General features: G+C 44.1%; 1 protein-coding gene across 2 annotated transcripts; it reads right to left on the bottom strand.

The window, feature by feature from the left end:
- Positions 1-1,937: 1,937 nt before the first annotated feature.
- On the bottom strand, positions 1,938-16,038 carry LOC137872763 (ephrin-A1-like). 2 transcript variants are annotated; one of them, XM_068711179.1, is made up of 5 exons: positions 15,715-16,038; positions 4,945-5,240; positions 3,929-3,994; positions 3,708-3,815; positions 1,938-3,581 (listed from the first exon to the last, which is right to left on the bottom strand). In XM_068711179.1, the coding sequence occupies exons 1-5, from the start codon at positions 15,810-15,812 to the stop codon at positions 3,454-3,456; spliced, it is 696 nt and encodes a 231-aa protein (XP_068567280.1). In that variant the 5' UTR covers positions 15,813-16,038; the 3' UTR covers positions 1,938-3,453. The 2 variants fall into 2 exon arrangements, with proteins under 2 accessions (XP_068567280.1, XP_068567281.1); XM_068711180.1 differs by having other exon boundaries at positions 1,938-3,578.
- Positions 16,039-21,108: the final 5,070 nt, after the last annotated feature.

The following is a 21,108-nucleotide window of genomic DNA, read 5'->3' as shown; positions in this document are numbered from 1 at the left end:
ACACAACGATTCCTAGTTTCAGGTGTTGATACACTTGTGAAAACATAGTTATGAATATTACATTCCATTTCTGCTAATAAATCCAGTCAAAGGCAGCTGGAAATTATATACTTTAACACCATGCTCAAATTGTACAGAGTGAAATAATCACAGTTATATTTCTTAATATTGATGTTACACTGTATCATTGTATACTTTAATGCAAAACATGTTTATGTTTTTCTTTTATTGTACAAAGGGAGAAGAAAGCAAAGAGATAAGTCATTTCTGGCTACCTGAATTGGAAATATAACAACAGCTAGAGCAATGACAGAACAATATTTTCCATGATGCTGCCGGTGTAATTTCCTTTTCATTAAGATGATTGAAAGAGTCTTTGAGGATTCTAGAAATACTTTCTGAACAGCTCTTCTATGCATGAATATAATGTAATGGTAATACATGAGAGGCAAAAAGGGAGGCTTGGTTTAATATACATTAAACTAAGTACACAGTACTATACTCAAAGCATATTCTTTGATCATATTCCCAATATTCAGAGATTTTGATTCATGCTCTCCTTGCTACCGCTTGCAATGCGTCTGATCTATGAATTTGGGCTTTTAAATCTTATGTGAACATCATATGGAGATTTTTCTTCTTTCCGGCCTGTGAAAACGTTGCCCTCAGGAGGTTTTCTGCGCTCCACGTTTGTTCCGGTTATCTGCTGACTGCCCTTAACATTTACTACAGCGTTAAAGGTTTCACACTTGCTGTTCACATTTACTCAAGCTGGTACGAAGAACGAGCAAGTAAATAAAAAGAATTGTCTGCTCTTGACGAGCTACCACTCAGTGGAGCCTCTTCTCGGGGTTAAGGGGCCTGTCCGCCGGCCTTAATTTATGACCATCCTTTTGAAAACATCGGGGAGTTGTCAGGCAGGGGCACCAGTTTTTTGGTGCAACAGCTGTTTTCACTGTCACGGCCGTAAAGCTCCCCTGGGAAAGGAGACACAAGAGGAGAGAGGGGAACAATCGCTTGTCATGCAACTTGTACACGAGCAAAGTATCACGGCTGGAGAAAAGAGGAGCTGTGGGTGTGCATGTATGTTGGGATGGGGGTGTTGTAGCTCAGGGTGGAGGCTCGACAGAAGGTTGAGATAAAGACAGTAGAGGGATCACACCTGTGTGCTTAGTCTTCATGGCTAAAGGCAACCTCAACGGTAATGATAGTCTTATCGTTTTGCCTTTATCTCTCTGTTGTAGCTGGTCTCCAGCCACCTTGGCCATGATTATATTCACCTCCTGTCACATTGGCGTGTGTGTGATTCATTATCTGAGCTATTGGCTCCTTCTGTGGATATCTTTCGAGTGTAATCATAAGTAGAAATGGGCTGGGTTTCCTGAAAGCTTTTCAGCATCAAAATTCCTTACTTCAAGAGGGAAGTGTGATCTTTAATTTAAGATGATGCTGGGGAAACTGGATCATTTTTTCTAAGGGTAGATAATTAAATCATGTGCATACAAGACTCCTAGTCCTTTTACCTGTTACGGCTATACTTTGGTGTAGCATTAAGTCAATGCCACCGTGTCAACATATTTACAATGGCAGTTTTAACATGCTGATGTTTAGCAGTTTAGAGGTTTACCATGTTCCACATCTTAGCTTGCTTACATTTGCTAGTTAGTACTAGACAAATTTACATTTTGACCTGATGATGGAGCTAGATGTTAAATCAAGGCATAATCAGAGTTATTACAATTCATCCTGAGGTGGATATGAATGTCTGAACCAAACATAATAGCAGTCCATCAAGCATATTTCACTTAAAAAGCACAAAAAGGCTTAAAAACAGACCAATATTACCAAATAAATAGTGTACAAGTTGGAGAGATGACTACCTTGATGCAAAGGTGGCTAAAAAATAAACACAACAAAGCAGTTCGGGTTTCCCAAAAATATCTTTTTTTTATTTCACATGAAATTTTCACATTTAGCATATTTATCAAACATTTTTTATATAATCTTCTATATATATATATATATATAAATATATACATATATACACTTTTCTTACTTACACATGTACAAAATTAGGTAACAAGAATTCAGATAAAAAAAAAGACTGACTTCAATGGTAGTCATACACCATTGTGCTTTGTTGGTCAAGCCAGCCTGTCAGGTCTGGGCAACTTGGTTTGATGCCGTGTCTCATCTCTTGTGAACTGGTGACTATAATGTTTCCAAATCGTCCTAAACTGTGGGAATTATTAGGTTGAAATAACTGAACTTTGTGTTGAAAACATGAGACCAAAGCACCATGATACACAGGGTTGTGTCCTGTAGTAATAAAAAGATACCAGCACTCCATGTCAGACAGCTTAACCAATACAGAGGCAAGATCCAACAAACAGAGAAGTCCAGCCTCTCCACAACACACAACATCTCAGTGTTCGCTTTTGGCAGAAAAACATTTTGTCTTGTCACTCTTCCAATCAATCGCTCCCTTTTTTCTTACTCTCACTTCAAACTCACACGTTTGAGAGAAGCTCTCCCGTAGCCAACAGTAAACATTTGTCTTCGTGAGCACATGGTATATACAGTAAAACTTCTCAGCTGCAAATGATATAAATTATCTTCACAGAATGTACACGAAACACAGTTCGATGTTGTGTGTTTTCATGTCTCATGTCATCTGATGTCAATGTATGTGTGTGTGTGTGTGTGTGTGTGTGTGTGTGTGTAACACTGTAATGGGGTGTATGTTGTTGTGTCTGTACTGTGCAGTGGTAGTGCTACAGTATATAAGCACATGGTCGAGTTCGCAGAGGATTGGTAGTCATGAGAACGGCCCCTCCAAGTCTGTCAATGCTACATTTAGAGAAAGTAATCACTTGGGACACCAAATGCCACTCGATACCATTACGATGACAATACAACAAGTAATACACAATACACAACGGTGGAATAGTGTACAAGTTGGAGAGATGACTGATCTTTGGCTCAAACAGGTGAGAGATTACTTTTCCACAGAATGTGGATTCATCCCATCTAAATTTATAGAATTCAAACAGAGTTGGTGTCTTTGCTCCCGATTGTTCTTCGGCCACTTTAGGTCCCTCTTTATCTTCTTCATATTGTCTTCTAGGGTTGTCCTCCAAACAAGTTTATGGGGTTTTTTTGGAGAGAGCCCTAAAAAAATACAAATTAAGGAGAGCTTGGTCTTTCCAAGGAAAAAAAACTTTTGAAAAATAAGACGAAGCACACATACTTCGTCTCAAATGCTCAGGAGCTACTCAGCACGTTCAGGGCGAGCGAGTCCATCTGCACTTTACAAGCTTCAAAAGCCTCTCCCGGTGGCCAGCACTGGGCAGGGAAAACTGTCTTTTTGAGTCAGTGGTCTCATCCCCACAGACTGTCTTCATTGTAGTCCCTGAAAAGAAAGTCTGCTGACAGCAGTCCTTTCGTGTACTCTCAGTGCAACAATAGCAGTAATGAAGATGGGACCAGTAGTGAGAGAATTGAGAGGGATGCAGCCGCCGCCACAGAGTTTGACCGTACACTCTTCTGGACGTCTGGCAGAATCACCACTGGGTCATCTGCTTGAGGATGGGAGATAAAGAAGTCACATTAGCATCACATATTTATACCCAGACGTAATACTGAATGTGCCTGGACTGTTTTAAGATCAGGGATAATTAGAAAGGACGCAGGGTTGGTAAACATACCTGCAGGCAGTCTATTGGACGGGTTGTGAACCCCACCCCCGGCTCCGGCTCCGGCTCCGGCTCCGGCCCCACTTGTGCCTCCTTTAGCCACTCTGGCCTCTTGAGAGCCTGAAAGAAAAACAAAAATGCCATCAATTACTCTGCTTGGGTCTCACTAAAGCCTAACACGACTATCAGAACTGTGCTGCTCTCCTTACAGCCGGGAGGGCGGTTAAACTCACCATCAGCAGCTACGACGTCCACCCTGAGCCTAACGCACTCCTGTCCATGGTGGTGCAAAGGTTTGGCTGCCGGGAAGAAACAACACAGACGTTAACATTCTAACTAATGCACTTAGCCTCCACTGGCCCCTTAATTCACCTTCATGCATGCGCCAACACACACACACACACAAACACTTGGCAACAGAGACAAGGGGACAAAGCTTAGCAGGCCATCTGTGACCAGGCGAAGTGTGTCTTGTCCTGCAGTTTATCTAATTACAGCCGTGGTCAGGGCAACAACACTGCTGGCTCTTTGTGGTTACATTCTAGCAGGGGAAGTATAAACTTGGCAAACTGAGCCAACACCCCAGTTAATGTCCACGTTGAGTGTAAATGAGCAGGCCACCGAGCTCGGTTAGTAGAAGAACTAAACTAAACTGCAGAAGTTTGCCCTCACTTCCTTCAGTCGGACAGTCTGACACCAGACTGAAATATCTCAACAAATATTAGATTGATTGCCATGAAATCTTCCTATATGGTTCACATATGTTGAATCTTAACTTTTGGATGGTTTACCTCTCAAGATGAATTGTAATAATTTTGAAGGTCACTTATCTTTTCATTTAGTCATCATCTGGTCAAAATATGAATTTGTGCACTTTGGTCTTAAACACTTTTTTTCCATTGAGAGCATGCTAATGTGCTGATGTTAGCGACTTTTTCGCCTGTCCGTTCATGTTCAACATTTTCTAACTACGCAGATGGCCGGAGAAAATGGAGAACATTAGGAGCTTTGAAAATGTTATAAATACACAATAATACAAAATTGGTTGTGCGACCGTCCTTGCGGAAAGTATAACTAGGCTTCAAAGTTCTCCACTTTCTCCACGTTGTTGGAAAATGTTGGATGTACACGGATTGAACCCTTGCGAAGTGCTGTGTCAGACTACCAATGAAAATATTATTATAAATTGGAAAATACAAGATTGACGAACAAAGAAAACACTCTGAAAGAAAGTTATATTGACACTCACAGATATAATAGTAGCTTTCTCCCTGACGAAACTCTTTTCCCAGAGTGAACGGAGTAAACCGCTGGAACTTCTCGGAGAACTTCTCGGGGGCGTGAGGAGCAAACGGATGGCCACACTCCCAACGCATCTGATCGTACGACTGGGGCTTGCAGGAGTCGTAGTCCTCGCGCTCCACCATGTAGAGCACGTATCGCTCGGCATCCAGCAGTGGCACCTCACCCTGAGGGTAATGGGGGCAGACAATGTCCAGGTAGTCGTTGAGCTTCACCTCCACGGTGTAGTCATCCCATAGAAACCTGTAGGGAGGAGGCAGAGGAGGACGGTTATTCAAGTGGCAGGAGACTGATAACCGTGCTTATAGCATCGGAGCGGTAATAAATATAAGCCTCAAAACCTCTGATTATATATTGATCGGCTACACGCCACAGTACAACAGGGAAATCAGAGAAAAGTCTGAGAGGCCTGGGAATGAGACATATAGAGCAGGAGAAAGAGAGAGAGAGTGTTTGTGAGTGACGAAATATGTGTGTGTTGGAGTGGAATGAAGAGGGAAAACGCAATAAGGGGAAGAATGATGTGCAGAGAACATGTGCATAAATATGGAGGAACGCGAGGCCAGCGTATCGGCCTCTACTCGCTGCACTGAGTGCACATTGATCCCACGTTCCTCGGGAGTTGAGTGATGTTTACAGAGAAACATTAGCAGTCAGTTAGCCCGTCAAGACAGGAGATGAGTATCGACATCTGCAGGGCTACACACAAAACACCCACACAGATAAAGAGGCAGAATGCATTATGGCGAGTTGACACGCGCACACACACACACACACACACACACACACACACACACACACACACACACACACACACACACACACACACACACACACACACACACACACACACACACACACACACACACACACACACACACACACACACGAGTCGACTAGCGATATGGATTCAAATGAAGGTCACATGTGTTTTAAGCCATTCATTAGGGTGAGAGAGACGGGCGGACGCGTAGAAAATGAGCCTGGTGACGGCCTGTAACCGTCTCCCACCACACTCCCTCTCATTACAAATACAGAGACACAGTCAGACTGTCTGCCTCCCCTGCATCCCCCCCGTCACTCCTCCACCCTCTTTACGAGGGTCCTCAAGTAAACTGAACTCCCTCCCTTCCCCTTGGACATAGGTCAAAGGAGCAATCGCAGAAAACTTTTTAGCATTTCAACCTGCTTCCAATGGCCCCATAAACACAATTTAACGATTACAGAAACACTTAAAAACAACAATTTAGCAGCCGTTTGAATTGGCCTCATCTCAACTGTCCATGGTTACTTCCCCTTCATGGATTTTTTTTTTATCAGAGATATTATGAGTTTATCTCCAGGGAATTGACATTAAAGGTATTTCAGCTTTGTCCCCTACCCCCTGACTGAGTGGCTGCTCAGGGGGGCGGCTCACAGCTAATGCTCTCTTCTCAGCCAAAGCCATCCATCACCGGCCTGGAGCAGTAGCTGGCCGCTAGCAACACACACTCACAAACTCACACACACTTCCCAGTAATTCCCATCTATCAACAACCTAAAGCAGTAGCTACCTACCATTTGCACCCACCAAAACACACCCACACACCCACACACCCACCCACACACACACACACCCCCTCCCCCGGTACTAATCTCCAAAGCGATATCAGTTTACTGTCTCCTACTGTTCTAGATCACCAGGGGTTCTCTGAGAATGGATGAAATTTGTCAGACTTCAATATTTTCACAACACACAAGGAGAATGTGTGTCTAATATAGGGTTTTGTTGCTTTTGCAATGAATACATGGCTGGTTCATGAGGCTTTCACCGACCCCAAAGACAGAGGCAGGCAGCCAGTGTGAGTTTCTGACTGCTATTTAATCAGATCTGCAGATCTCAAAGAGTTAAGAGTTCCCAAAAGCCTACAGGGAGCCAATCGGACACCTTTAGCACAGAAAAAAGACCTCACCACTGGAGGAGGTTTTTCTTTGAGAATTCTGTCATTTTCTCATAAAACACCTAAATGTAACAAGCAGCATTTGGGGATTTTGTGTTTGTGTGACAAGGTCCATATGTGTGACGAACGATCAAAGTGCAAAGGCTCCCGCCGCTCGTTAGCTGCTGTTGTTGTTTTTGGCCAGTGGTCTCTCTGGTGCCGCCTGGTAAAAAGGACAGACGCTGTGGCTCCAAACACCGGGTCCTGACTCCTGCTCCCCCTCTGCCTCCCTCCCTCCCCCACCACCACCCCTTTACCTCTCCCCGCCTGACTGCATTCCCTCAATGCTGATGACCAGATTAGCCGGCAACACCATTATAACAGCAACACAGGCACATTAGAAAACAAGCACCTTTTTTAGTATACTGATGAAACTTCCATCCAACTGTGCTGATAATAGTGTGCCCCTGCCAACTTTTGGTGGTGGGGGGGCAATAATTATCATTTTGCCATGGTCCAGACAGCTTTGTGCTTATCTGCAGTTTGCCCGCCACGCTCTGTTTACCAGATTGGCGCTAAAGTGTTTTTTCCCCCTGCCACTTTCAATTCCAGTCGAATCGATAACACTATTGAACAAACACTGTTGTCTGCTTTTGCCTGACAGAGTTATCATCCCGCTGCAAACACAGAAAACACACACAAACAAACTCCCTAAAGCCAATCCCCCCCCTCACGCAGAGCCCGGATAACAAACCAGTTGTGGTATGCTCCCAATGTGTTCATCAAAAGGGGGTCGAAGGGGGGTGCAATTAAAACACAAAAAGGGTATTAAAGTTGCCCCGGAGGGGGGTAATTATGCCCTCCCGCTCCCCACTTCCCAGCCCCTTAAGGCTGAGAGTTTGGGGAGGGGGAGTCAGAGGGCATGAATAGGCATGGGCTTGGGGAAATGGCTTTTGAAGTTTCTTTCAGTCAGAGTAAGAATCTATGAGACTGCTACAGTTGCTTTATCAACGCCACCATTCCATACAGTGTGTCTATTCACAACGCGCCCGCGCTGATGGAATACCTCACTTAGCAGAGAAAACAGTGGTTGAATACGCACACCGGGGAGGCTGGCTAGCCCCTTTTACTAATAGCAAATAGTTTTAATTATCCTGCTGCCTTTTGTTCCCCTCCAACGCCTCTGCATTGAAACGTTCCACATCATCTGCTTAATTAACTGATCGGAGTAACACACTTCAAAGGGAGCTTAGGCCTCTGTGTGAAAAGGTTTAGCTAACAAAGTCAAATCATGCCACCTTCACTTTAGCAGACAAAGTCCCGCTCCGTCTCCCCCAGTGTGTGTCCCTTGTCATTTCCCTCCTCCAGACTGTTCCCCTCTCTCTGTCAATAGGCTGTCTTGATTTATTCCCATTGTTCTTCCGTAGATGCTTTCTCTTTATGACAGTGCCACTTGGAGCTTCAGCCGAGGCAACAGCATGGAAGAGTTGTATTCTGTACTTAAGGATGATTTGTGGAGCAATGGCAGATATGCAGTGGGCATCGTGTGCATGCGTGTCCATTTCAGCCAGAGACTTTGAAATGTGTGATTGTTTGTGTTGGACTATATGCGTGTGTGTTGCGTCTGAAGAGCTCTGGAGGAATCTGGGAGTGTGTTTCAGTCGGGATATGGTGGATGATAAATGCCAATAACGGACAGCGATGATAGCAGTGAGGGAATGTGTAAATGTGTATGTACAATCGGGCAAAAAATAGACTACAGGTTGTTCCCGGCTGCTCTTCCTCCTTTCCGAAGAAGGAATTTCTGATTTATTGGAGCCTCTTCAGCAGCAGAAGTCTAATCTCTCTTCTTTAATCTCTCTGGCCAGCGTTTTGCTTTCTTCTCCACCTCTACCCCCTCCTCTCACCCATCCATCACCCTCTCATCTCTGCACTCTATCGCCCTGTGGAATGCTGGACCTCTGAGGCGAAGAGGCCGCAATGTGGATCAAAGGTCAGACAATCTCCAAGTCAGCACCGGAGGGGCCTTGTGCAATTTAAAATTCTAGCGACGTCTGCTCAGATGGGAATCGCACACTTTAAAGATCGATGCAGGACTACTTTAAAAAGGTCCATAAAGGCCACGTCTAAAAACAGGAGCTCTGGTCTACTTGACCTGTGCGGTCACCCAAACCACATAAACATGATTATTTTCCTCCCGGGTTTTTGTGCATGACAGTAATGTGACCCAAAAGGTGACTGGCCTGCGTCACAGATGAGTGAACCGGAATGTGGGGACCACCTAATCGGCTCATCCAATCCTGGATTATATGGTGGAGCAGAGGCTGAGCTCTGGTCCATTCATCAGCACCAGACCCTGTTTAATACGAGGGCTTAGAGTGGACAGCGAGGCCCAGAGCCACGGCAGAGGGGCTGGGGACAGAGTACGAGTTGAGATAGGCAGGGTAGGGCTTTTTTTCTGTCCCACTACTATTGTTCTCACACAGAGGAGGGGTATTATTCCTCTACACTGGAGTTTTGGAGTTCAGAAGACACACAGTGACTGTGTGTGCGCGTGCGTGCGTGTGCGTGCGTGTGTGTGTCCCTGGTTGCAGAGGGGAAAGTGAGATGTGTTAACAGAGTAATGAAAGACACTGGACACAAGGGAGCCATTTCTTTCAAGATATATCTGAAGCTACGTGACTCCACGAGGGAGGTGGCACTTCAGAGAGAGGTGAAAGCCTTTCGGAGGTGCATCATGAGTTAAGTTAAGCGGGAGGGTTTAACGTTATTGCTCAAACTCTTTCTGTTTCATCCGTCTATCTATTCATCCATCAATGTCAGCCGTCCCCTCCCACTCTCTGTCCGTCTTTCATCACTCAATAAGCAAACCAGATCCTCATGTCAACTCTGTCCCTCCCCCCCAACCCCAGACTTGCTGAACCAATCACAAAGATGGTATTCCAAATATGCAACTTCCTGACCTGCCGTTCGCAGAGCACAATGCCGCGTGGGTACGCTGGGGTCGTCATAGAAACGAATATGGTTCTACTCATGTGACTCCTCCTTTTTAAACATAATATTCAAACCCTCATTCTTTGCACCATTTGACTTTTAGTCATCCATCTCAATCAGCTTTCTCCCGTCCATCATTCAACCTTTGTCCGTCTGGATCATTGGTCATTCCACCGGTGTTCCCGGCTGAACTTGCCAAGCTCCTTTTTGCCACCCAGCAAAGTGACAAAGCTTTAAGTCCAGCAGAGAAATAATTGGCTGATTCCACCGCCCTAAGAAGGCTTAGATGAATACATATGCTCTTTCCAACTGTCTCACGCTAACCCTGAGCCATTTGTATCTTATAAAGGGCCAGAACACAAAGGTCACGACCGACATAACATTTCTCAGGAGGCCAATATCTGTACAAGAAAATTGATTTTTCTGGATTGATTTCCACAAGGCAAAACGTTCATGCTCATGTTCTTTTTTCTGAGCCGGTGGCTTAATGAATTCCACGGGGAAACAATGTGAGCTCAACCCACAGTTATTTTTAATGCAGTACTAGTAGTAGTAGTAGTAGTAGTAGTAGTAGTAGTAGTAGGAGGAGGAGCAGCAGCTTATAGCTACAATGGTAATAATACAACTGACCTCTAGGGGGTGGCAGTATTTGCTGTGTGGACATGTTCACACACTGAACCCAGACATCCAACAAACAGGAGAAAAAAGGCCAGAGAAAAACAAAAGTTTTACACAATGAGCCTTATTTACACAACAAAACAAACACAATGCTTCATTTTCAGAGATAATATCTGACTCCTGCTGACTAATTATTCTTCATCCAAACACACATACCCTGTCGGTGCATTGAGTGTCACCAAGACTTGACAAACAAGTCTGGAGGAGGACACACACGCTCTTTATCTCTGCCTCACACACACACACACACACACACACACACTTTGAGAAAAAAAGTACAGGCTCCACTCATAAATCTACGTATTAATGTTTTTTTCATCCTCTGTGATTTTTGTGTGGGTTGAGAAGAGGAGGAGCAGGGGAAGTCTGCTGCGAAGATAAGGAAGAGGCACAAGGATGGGCATGGGGCAGAGAAACACTGGCGGGGTTGACTGGGCTGACTTTGATCAGAAGAGAATCCAAAATAGAGACGCAGGGATTTGACAGCAGCGCAGGCGGGGAGGCGGATCCCAAATCATCTTCACGGCTCAACAGTTGAGCACATACCCTCATGGTAACAATCAATCAAACTAATATACTTATTCTCTTTGGTCAAACATACTCATCCCACAAAAAAGCCTGGGAAATTCAAGCAACTCCCAGAGTCCAGACCTTTAAAGTCTTGCGTGTGCTGGTGTGAGAACTGTATTGTTTATTGTGCAGACAGGATACGCTGTTTTCCCGGGAAAAGACGTAGCCAGGAAGTGCAGCACTTCACAGGGAAACACACAGACAGCACGCCTGCAGGAAGGTAAAACCTTTGGCCCAATTCTCTATCTGGTGCAGTCAATAAAACAAGCTATTGACATTGGCAACAACAAGTGGGAATATTGAACAGGATGAAAATCATCTTTTTTTTGGGGGGGGGGGGGGGGGGGGGGGGGGGGCTCTTGGAAATGTGGTCAATGGGGTAAAGTCTTCTTACAGACGATTACAGACTGTAAAGATAGGGAACGTCAACACACGTCAATGAGCATTGAGCCCATAAGAGGCGATTACCATCGGTTTGACAATCTCTGAGTATTTTCCCCAGATTGAATTCACCAGACAGATTACAAGGTCAGATTATGGGTGGTGGGAGGGGACAGACAATGAGAGTAAAAGATGGGGATAGACGTAGGAATTTACTGAAGAGAAGGGGTGGGGCGTTTGGAGCGAAGGCTGGATTAGGAAGTGAAGTGGGAAAAGGAGATGTTTTTCAAGGAAACTAGCTTTGGTTCAGAATACTTGGAAATGGCAGAAATCCCTTATCTATTGCTTCCATGTAATCACACCCGCTCACTACCAAATCTTATCTTTCATCTCTCAAACATGTACGCGCTCACATGCACAGAAGTCAAACACGTTAACCTACTCCTACACCTTTGTTTTTCTTCTTTATTTAAAGTCCTGTCCTTTCACGGTTTGAGTTCTCAGACTGGCTCTACCACTTCCATATCCACCACTTCAGCAAGACACTCAAGAGGGGAGAAGCACATCCGGACAGACAAGTGAATAAAGAAAAAAAAGAGTAAAAGAATAAACCCGTTTGCTGGGAAGACTAGAGTGGCTTTTCATAGTGAGGTAGAAGAAGGAAGCTTTAAGAAAGAGGGCTGATGGGAGGGGGGGTGTGTGAAGGAAAGGGCAAAGTGCCTTGTGTCGGATCGCCATGGATGCCAAGAACGATAAAAAAAATTCCACACCTCTTAGCATGCTCCCCTCCTTCCCCCCCTTCTCCCAGAGACAGAGTTGGAGGTGAGGAAATAAACGACTGAAAAGGGACAGCTTGTAAAGTTGAGATAAAAGCTGGTTGAAGGAGCGAAGGGGACCGAAAAGACAGGAGGGGGGAAAAGAATGAGAGTTTCCCAGAGGCAGAGCCACGGCCGTGTGAAGAGGGGCCGGCCTGAGTGGCAGCCAGTATTCAGGGACCACCGCCGTGACAGAATGACTGACAGATTGATAGAGGCTGTGCCACTTCATCACATAGCGAACTCTGACCCCCGATCGGTCACACCAGTTACTATTCTCTTTCTGTGGCTCACCGTTAAGACCGTTCCCCAATTTGTATGGGAAGCATCACAAAACACCCTTATGGACTGGCTAAATGCCACACAAAAAAAAACATTCACATGGATGAAACACACCTTGAATAACTCCTTGAATAACAAGCATATTCAATTAAAGGAATTAAACCAGCGATGGTCTGCAAAATACAATTTTAAAGCGTATTTTGCCATTTTAACTAAATACAAAAAGGTTAGAAAGGCATAGCAACACCAAGACTTCAGAGTCAGAACAGATTAGCTGAAAAATGTGTCATTATGATGAGGATGATGTCAAAATAAACATGTGCACGAGAGAGCCACGAAACGGTTAACAGACTCACAGGACTGGAGACCACAGAACCAAGTTGAAAAGGGAACCTGGCCAAGAAGAGGGGGAGGGAGGTGCTGGAGAGAGGGAGAGACAGGTACAAAGCAGAGGAGGAGGAGGAGGTGTGTGTGTGTGTGTGTGTGGGGGGGGGGGGGGTCTACTCATGCTCTGTCAGCAGGGAAAAGAGGGGAAAGGAGCAGATTATTGGAGTCCAGAGGGCTCCTGGGACGATGTTAACATCAATCACAACTGTGTGGCACATGTGTGTGAGTGGATGACTGAGGTTAATGTGTATAAGAGTGTGTGAGTCACACAAATCTGGTGATGTTGTGAGTGCTCACAAACACACAGGCTTCTGCACAGACACTCCCTTTACAAGAGACACGTACACACACTGGCATGCAGGGGCCCGAACTGACTGGGCACACTGGTGAGCCTCTTTCTGGGAATGATCCGGTGCTGGTGATTAAGCTGTTGCTAATCACACACAAAAGGTTACAAATATGCTAACAAGTAAAAAGGTCAGAGAGTGCTGAAAGACACGCAGTCAGGAATGGAGTTCACTCCAGCTGGAACAAAGTGGTCGTTAAAGTACAGGCAGGGATGACCTTGGAAGTCAGACACACACATACACACACTAGTGCATGTATAGACCCATGTGTGTGTGAGTGTGTGTTGCTAAATCCCTCAACAAACCCACGGAGAAAAAGGAAATGAGCCTGCACCACATGCCCCCCAGCGATCAATCTGAGATCAATTTAATTAACGACAGCTTTCTAACCAACAAGGTGGAACAATAAAAAGAGAAAAAGAAAGAAGGGAAAACACATCTCATGAGAGAAAAGATGGACGTCAAAACGCTCTATCAAGTGACGGGTCAAAGGGGAGAGCAGATTGCTGGGAATGATGAAAAGCACCAAATGAAAACATCTCAGAGGCTCGATGCTTTTTCCGCGAATACAGGATTAAGAGTAGCCGAAGGGGGAGATGTAGCACAGTGATCCGGAGAAAAAATAGCAAGTGCAAAAGGACGGATTACTAGTATACACACACAAACACACACACACACACACACACACACACACACACACACACACACACACACACACACACACACACACACACACACACACACACACACACACACACACACACGATCACTGTCGTTCCACAGCGGGGGGAAAACAACAAAACGCCTTTCCATCTGGGACTTGATTCTGATTTTCAGTGCTTTTGACGCTGTAATTGTGACCTTTCCGACAACAGTGAATGCTGTAGTTTCAACCACAGGGGAGATCAGGAGGATAACAGCGGTTGAATGTAAGCTTGTGGGAGAATTATTGAATATATGCTTGTTTGCAACCAAGACAAGACATGTGTTCTTGGAGAGAGGGAAAGAGAGCGAGAGAGAGCCCAAACACTGATTGATTTAGATGGTGTTGTCAGTTGGTGTGATTGAGTGTCCTGGTTTGGGATTGTATGCCAGGAGTCCCTGTTAGTGCTTGCCCGTCCCGAGTGGGTGTGTTTGTATGTGGGTGCATGTAGAAGTTTGTTTGTGGCGTGTAAACTTAACTCTCCCCGTACACCCGGCCACCATCAAACATAATTCTAATTGACCCCCACTTATTCTGAATGGCCCCTAACCCCGACAATTTGAGCTCCAATTTCTCCTCCCCTGAGCAATCCATCTCTCTCCCCCACAGCGTGACCTACTGGGCAGGCCTCAAGTTACCTCCTCCGTCTCTGTCACACACCATTATTACTCGTCTTACCACCTGAAATATGAACACCCCTATGTCTCCCTGACAGCCGCGTAAACCCCATGTGATATCTCTTGATTTAGGAGACACCGCAACCTCCCACTCCACACAGAAGGTTAGGACTCTCCATCAGATGGGGGAGGATATGATATTTCAACACGTTGTGCTGTGAGTCAGACCAGGAAAAAAAACAAACAAAAAAAATATAACCCCTTGAAAGGAAAAAAACCCTCCCCTATAGGATTTCAGCTCGTTGGATGAAGATACAACAGCATCAAACAGAAGAAGAATTCACTCACTTTTTAATTGTGTTATCAAAATGATACACAGTTGCTTCCTTCCATACAATGAATAAACTCATAAACATGTGTGCATAAAGAGTCCAAATAAGGAAATGTATTTTAGTGTTCATAGATCATAGTTTAATAAAGTCCTGAAATAAAGAAAAAAATCTCTGTTCGTGAAACACGCTCACCCATTTAAAAAAGGAGCCATTCTCCCTCAGAGGTACGAGCTGTTTACTCTGTCACTTCACAAAGATAAATAGATGGTGTAACTAATCCCGCAGCACAGGTACACAGATTGCGAAACGGATTAAATCTCAACAGGTTAGACAAAGTATTACAGGTAAACAGCACCGTAATAACAGGTCTGAATCCTGAAAGGGAGGGAGGGGGAGGGAGAGAGACTCCCAACTGTCCTACATTATCATGACAACAGCAGCCAGTTGTCCTCCATCACAGATTCATCACAAGTAGCTCACTGAATATGCATGAGTTGCAACTATTCAAAAGCATCTGAGTGTGGATCACACTGATGTAATCTGCACTGAGACATAGGTTTAACGTTATTTTATGTCCAAGATGCCAAACCAATCTGTTTGTTTGCGTTGGCAAATAAAATAAGTGAGCGCAAAGGTGGGTTCAACAGCGCTGCATGAGCATGTGGAAAACCCAAAGGAAAAGAGATACTTACTTGGGGTTAGTGCTGTTCCAGTAGACGCTGTGCCGCTCCGCTGAAGCAAACCAGGCGCAGACGCTCACGACGAAGCCCACAATCCAGATCAAATCCATGGTGGAGAGGAGTGGAGGCGTGCAGAAGAGGAAACGCAACTCAGGTAGGTTGTGCAAAAAAAAAAAAAAAAACACAACAAAAAAGTTCACCGAGAGGAGCTCGTCCGCGCACCTCGAGACTGCACGATTAACAAAACACTTTACGCATGTAGTGAATCTAAAAGAAAAACAAAACGCAAGTGGATACGTGCAGCAATAAAAAAAAAACGTAGAGAGGTCAGGTTAACTCGACAGATCCGTAGTCAATGAAAGCCCGAGCGGCGTGGTGGATGATTTTGTGAAATGCCCACAGCCGCGAGCCCCGCCTTCGTACCAGCGGGGACCAATCAGAGGGCTGTCCGAGAGACGCGAGCTTTCGCTACATGTAGGCCTGCTGTATGTTTACGTGTTGAACACAATATTACAACTCCATCATGTACAGTATATCCGAGTAGGTCTACAACACAACATTCAGAAATATCTGACTGGGATTTTTACACTAGATGTTTGCAGTTTAATATTTGCAAGCAGTCACATGTCTGCTTACAGAAACCGTATCATACTTCATGGTAGTTTATAATGTAGCTAATAAAATGTCACTTTTTTGCAGATTTGATAGTATACCTACAATTCTATAGTACCCTACGTTCAAAACAAATAAACAATGTCATTGCAGTTGCAACATATAAATGAACACCTAACATTAAGCAGCTTTCACACACACACACACACACACACACACACACACACACACACACACACACACACACACACACACACACACACACAGACGACACATTGTAAATGAAACCTGAACATTAAAAGCTGCCACACACTGTTTTCTTGTATCTGTTGCAAGGCTAATGCATTACGTTGCACCCTTGTTGCACCCAAGTTATTATGTCCAATGTCGAAAGCAGTCAAACTGTTTTTTCCTGAGCTCTTATCTATCACTGAAGTGCACCACCCTTGCTTGAGTACTGGTTGAGCAACATCTGGTTTGTTTGTACAGTGATTTCTTGGAGGGAAGTTTTTTTTTTTTTTTAATCTTACAGGGCTCTTTTTCACATGTGTGAATCTTTTTTTAAGGGTGTTCATTTGTAACATCAACATTGAAGTAATTCCACCTTAACTTTGACTACGATGAGTTTTTGAGCCTTTGAAATGATAGGCCACATGAAACGTAAAACAGAGATAGTCAAATACGAAGACTCTACCTTCAGCTGGAAGCTCATAACCTCCATGCTGTCAAATACATTGCAAATCCCGATTCTCATTTTCTGTTCCATTGACATGGATAATCTGCACCGCGAGCTGCTTGTTCAATCTAGTGAGCCATATTGCCAGAGGGGGTTTTCAAGCCTGCTTCTGCTCGACATGGCACTTTATTAGTTATGTCTGCTTAGCAAAACAGCAGCTTTCAAAAGTATCACAGCAAACAACAACAAAATGAAAAAGAGGGTGCAACCATTGTGGATAATAAATTCAAACAGCTGAGAGTTTGGAGCATTGACTCAATTTCAGGACATAGATATGATTCATTGATGTGATCAGATAAACTCAGCAGGTATTTGGTCCATATTCAAGAAAGCAGTGAAGGAAGGCAGAGAGAGCAGTATACTCTCCTGATGTAAGCACTTAAACTGAAATCGAGCATTCTTACAGTACAAGAGGCTCTGTGCAGCCCAGAGCCTTTACGATGTTATGTTTTGTTAAAGTCTTCTCAGATCAGGTTAGCCAGAGGAGATGGTGCATGAAATTTTAGACGGTGGCAGCTGTCACAGAGGGTCTGACAGTTTCACAAGACGATTAAACTGTCAGGTACACTACTGATTGCAAATCAACAGTTTATCTGACAGTTTAATTGTCACAGCGCAATTACATACCATTCACCTGGTGCTCCAAGCAGATTAGATAGACTAATATCTATTTCCATCTCCTGTTAACCCCGGTCCGACTCTGTGCTGTGTTAATAATCACCTCAAACAGACACCCACACTATTTCGTCAAGTGTTTTACATAAGGCCTTTACTTTTACTGTTTACTTTATGCAGACTCAAGTGGAGTCCTCTGTATCTTACAGGCAATATATTCTATGTTCAGTGGTTCTGAGTAGTCACAGTTCAAGCAATCTGCATTTAAAAATTCAGTCCAAACTGACAAACCATTTCAGATCTAATAGTACAAACGCAGAAAGGCACATATATATGGTAATTTTGTGCTACTCAGTGTCAAGCAGGTCGTCCAAAATAATGTGTTTTGTATTCATGAAGAGCGCTCATCCCGGTGGATACATTTTTTAGAGTCCAATTGTTTTTTCTGGCTCGGTGGGAAGATAAAAAGGTGCGAGGGACTGCCAACATAATTGTCATTTGCATTGCAATGGAAAATTTGTTGCGGAAAAGCTTTCGCCGGGCCGCAGACATTTATGTCAAAACTCTATCAGGAGCCAAATGAGTAGACCTTTCATTTCAAACCAACCTGAAATACTGAATGAGTAAATAGAAAGATGAAGTGGGACAAAACTGCAGCTCAGCCCTGATATATATATTTTCTTCGACAGACAGACACACAAACACGCGTGCATTGGTTCTCTGCAGACTTGCACGTCCACATAGACACAAACACAGTCGCACAAACACACATAAACACAACCCTATCCACCTCAAATCCTGACAGAATTTGCACTGAGCCTGTTCTGTGGCACGAAAATAAGATATAGGAAAATGATAGGGAAAACGGTTTCAAGTAGGCATGGGAACTGACTGTCCATAATTTGTTTTTTTCCATCCATTTTAACCAGAGTAATTAGATGATGTCATAGAGTTGCACTTTCTGTGATCCTGAAAAGAGAAATCAAAACACGGAGAACCTTTCTCTCGAAAAAGTAGAAAGAACATCCTCCTCTGTATGGGAACAACCTACATGCATGTTTTCTTTTACCTACATGCATGTTTTCTTTTAATTGTATCTTCTGCCGTAGGAAGATCATGTGTTTTTGTTTGTGTATGTGTGTGTGTGTGTGTGTGTGTGTGTGTGTGTGTGTGTGTGTGTGTGTGTGTGATTGCCTCTGTCCACAGTTAATATTGCATACTACTGGTATCATCAGCCTAACATTCTGTGCTCATTTATGACTGTATGTTTAAAGACCTCTTGTGGTTGCGGTGATTCACAGTTTTTGAAAAACGTACTTGACTGTTTTGTACCTTCACTGACTGCTCACTACTCTTAAAGAGCTGGTAGGGGCAGCATGTATCCAACAAATGTTTCAGAAGCAAAAGACACAATCGCCTATATAAAAACAAGCCTTATCTAGTCTGTTGCAGTCAACATTTTGGCCATTGTCGTGGCTAAAAAACTGACATCCATAGAAACATTTTGTTTAATTTTGAACTGGAGTATCTGCAGGTTAATTTCATACTCGATATGTTATGATCCACGATACAAGATAAATAAATCCCAGTTTTTGTTGTCCTCATCACCATCTTGGCTGTAAGGGAACGGGGAAGGACAATTCAGTGACATTCAACTCTTCTTTTGTTTGGGAGGGGAGAGGGAGACACACCTGGCAGAGATGAGTTCTCAAACCATATCTAATGTGCAGAGAGTCGTCTTGAGTCAGCTTGTTGCCACTACCCTCCTTCTGGCTCTCCAGCATGGCCATTAAAGGAGAAGTGTGTGGCCCCTTCACTGTGAATACAAATGATAGGTTTAATGACAGACTATCATCATGTTCCCATCCCCAAACAACACCCCGCCATCTATTTACATAAGAGAACTGTGTTGGTGTGAACTGAGCAGCAGCCCAGCAATGCTCGGTCCGGTGTGTGTCTCATCTCATTGGCCTCCATTGGTTTGAGTCCGCCATTGTTCGTCAAGATAGCTCCTCTGCAGGAGTTGTTCCTGAACCTGTGAGCTCTTTCTTAGCAAACAATGGAAGACAAGTGTTTCCTGTAATTAGCATTGCATAGGTCTACCTCCTCTTATGAAATACTGGCGCTGTAAAGATAGCATCACCATCCTTCCCTAAATGGTTTGCCTGCAAAGAACAAGTTTGTTCATGGTCTTGTTTTTGCTTTCTCTGACACAATTGTTGATTTTCCTTTGGCTTTCCTGAGGCAATGGAAGCAAAGTTAATGATTAGGTGGAGCAATTTTAAAGGTAATCAGTGAGTAACCCTAGCGTTACAGCAAAGTGATGAAGTGGTAAATGCCAGTTCTTAATTAGCTGTAGTTAATTACCAGAGGTAAACAAAGAGGTGGTTGATTATCCGTAGCCGTATCCAATGATCGGTGTGTCGGCTGAGAGATTTGGAGTTCAGGTAAGACTATTAAGACGACATCGTAGCGAGGGGCCCTGCTGATGACCAGGCAGTCGCTGTGCTTAGATATTGAGGGAAGACACCCACACACACAGACACACAAATATGCACGCCTGCATACCCACCATGCAAGCCAAACTGAGAGACAAAGAGCAGCTGAGAAGGAGGCGGATGAGGAGGAGGAGGATCGAGGAGAAATGCAAACACAATGTTAGATAACGAGAGTGTAAGACCAAGAATGAAAGCAAAAGTGAGGAGGCGTGCGAGATGAGAGTGAAGAGCTTAAAAAAAGATGCTCTTAAGGAGGACAATATGCAAAGTAAATAAGATGCAGGAGAAAAAGTGCAAATGAGGGATATACCATAAAGCAACAATGAACATGTTTTCATTTATTAAATTAATGATGCAGGGAAACCTTTGGGCCTGTTATTAGCAAACATGTTACCTTTACCGACCTGCAATTATGTCTCCCTCCCTTGGGCAAATTGAATTTTTAGAGGTGCGATGCATCATTTCCCTTACACTGTCAAAATCTAGTAAGTGGTGTGTGAGATATTGCAGGCGACTCAGAGACAAACAAATGAACAATGCCGGGCCATCTCTTGGGAAACGCGGATTCATTTGGATAGCAGCAACAAATCGAGGGAGTCCGCCTCATCCGTCCAGTGCAGCTTCAAGCAGCGCAAAAAAAACACCAAAATTTCTCCATGTGAGACGGAAATCTGCAGGAAGTTTAATAACGCGGAGAAGATAAGAAGGAGGAAGGTTTGAAATAAAGGTGAAAAGGGACTTAATGTGTAAACATAAATATATTTGAGGCGAAAGTGAGTGCAGAGGAGAAGCGGAAGCAGGGACGGATGCCAAATGAATGAGAGGGGGCCGGCGAGAGAGTGATAAAGATAGGAATAGACAGGAAACAAACAAGGACAGAGAGAGAGAGAGAGAGAGAGAGAGAGAGAGAGAGAGAGAGAGAGAGAGAGAGAGAGAGAGCGAGAG

The sequence above is a fragment of the Cebidichthys violaceus genome, unplaced genomic scaffold (assembly GCF_023349555.1).
Source record: "Cebidichthys violaceus isolate CVI_PGR_0920_01 unplaced genomic scaffold, fCebVio1.0.p SCAF_16, whole genome shotgun sequence".
Classification (NCBI taxonomy): Eukaryota; Metazoa; Chordata; class Actinopteri; order Perciformes; family Stichaeidae; genus Cebidichthys; species Cebidichthys violaceus.
The sequence above is the reverse complement of the archived record's forward strand: the minus strand, read 5'-3'. Positions and strand labels throughout refer to the sequence as shown.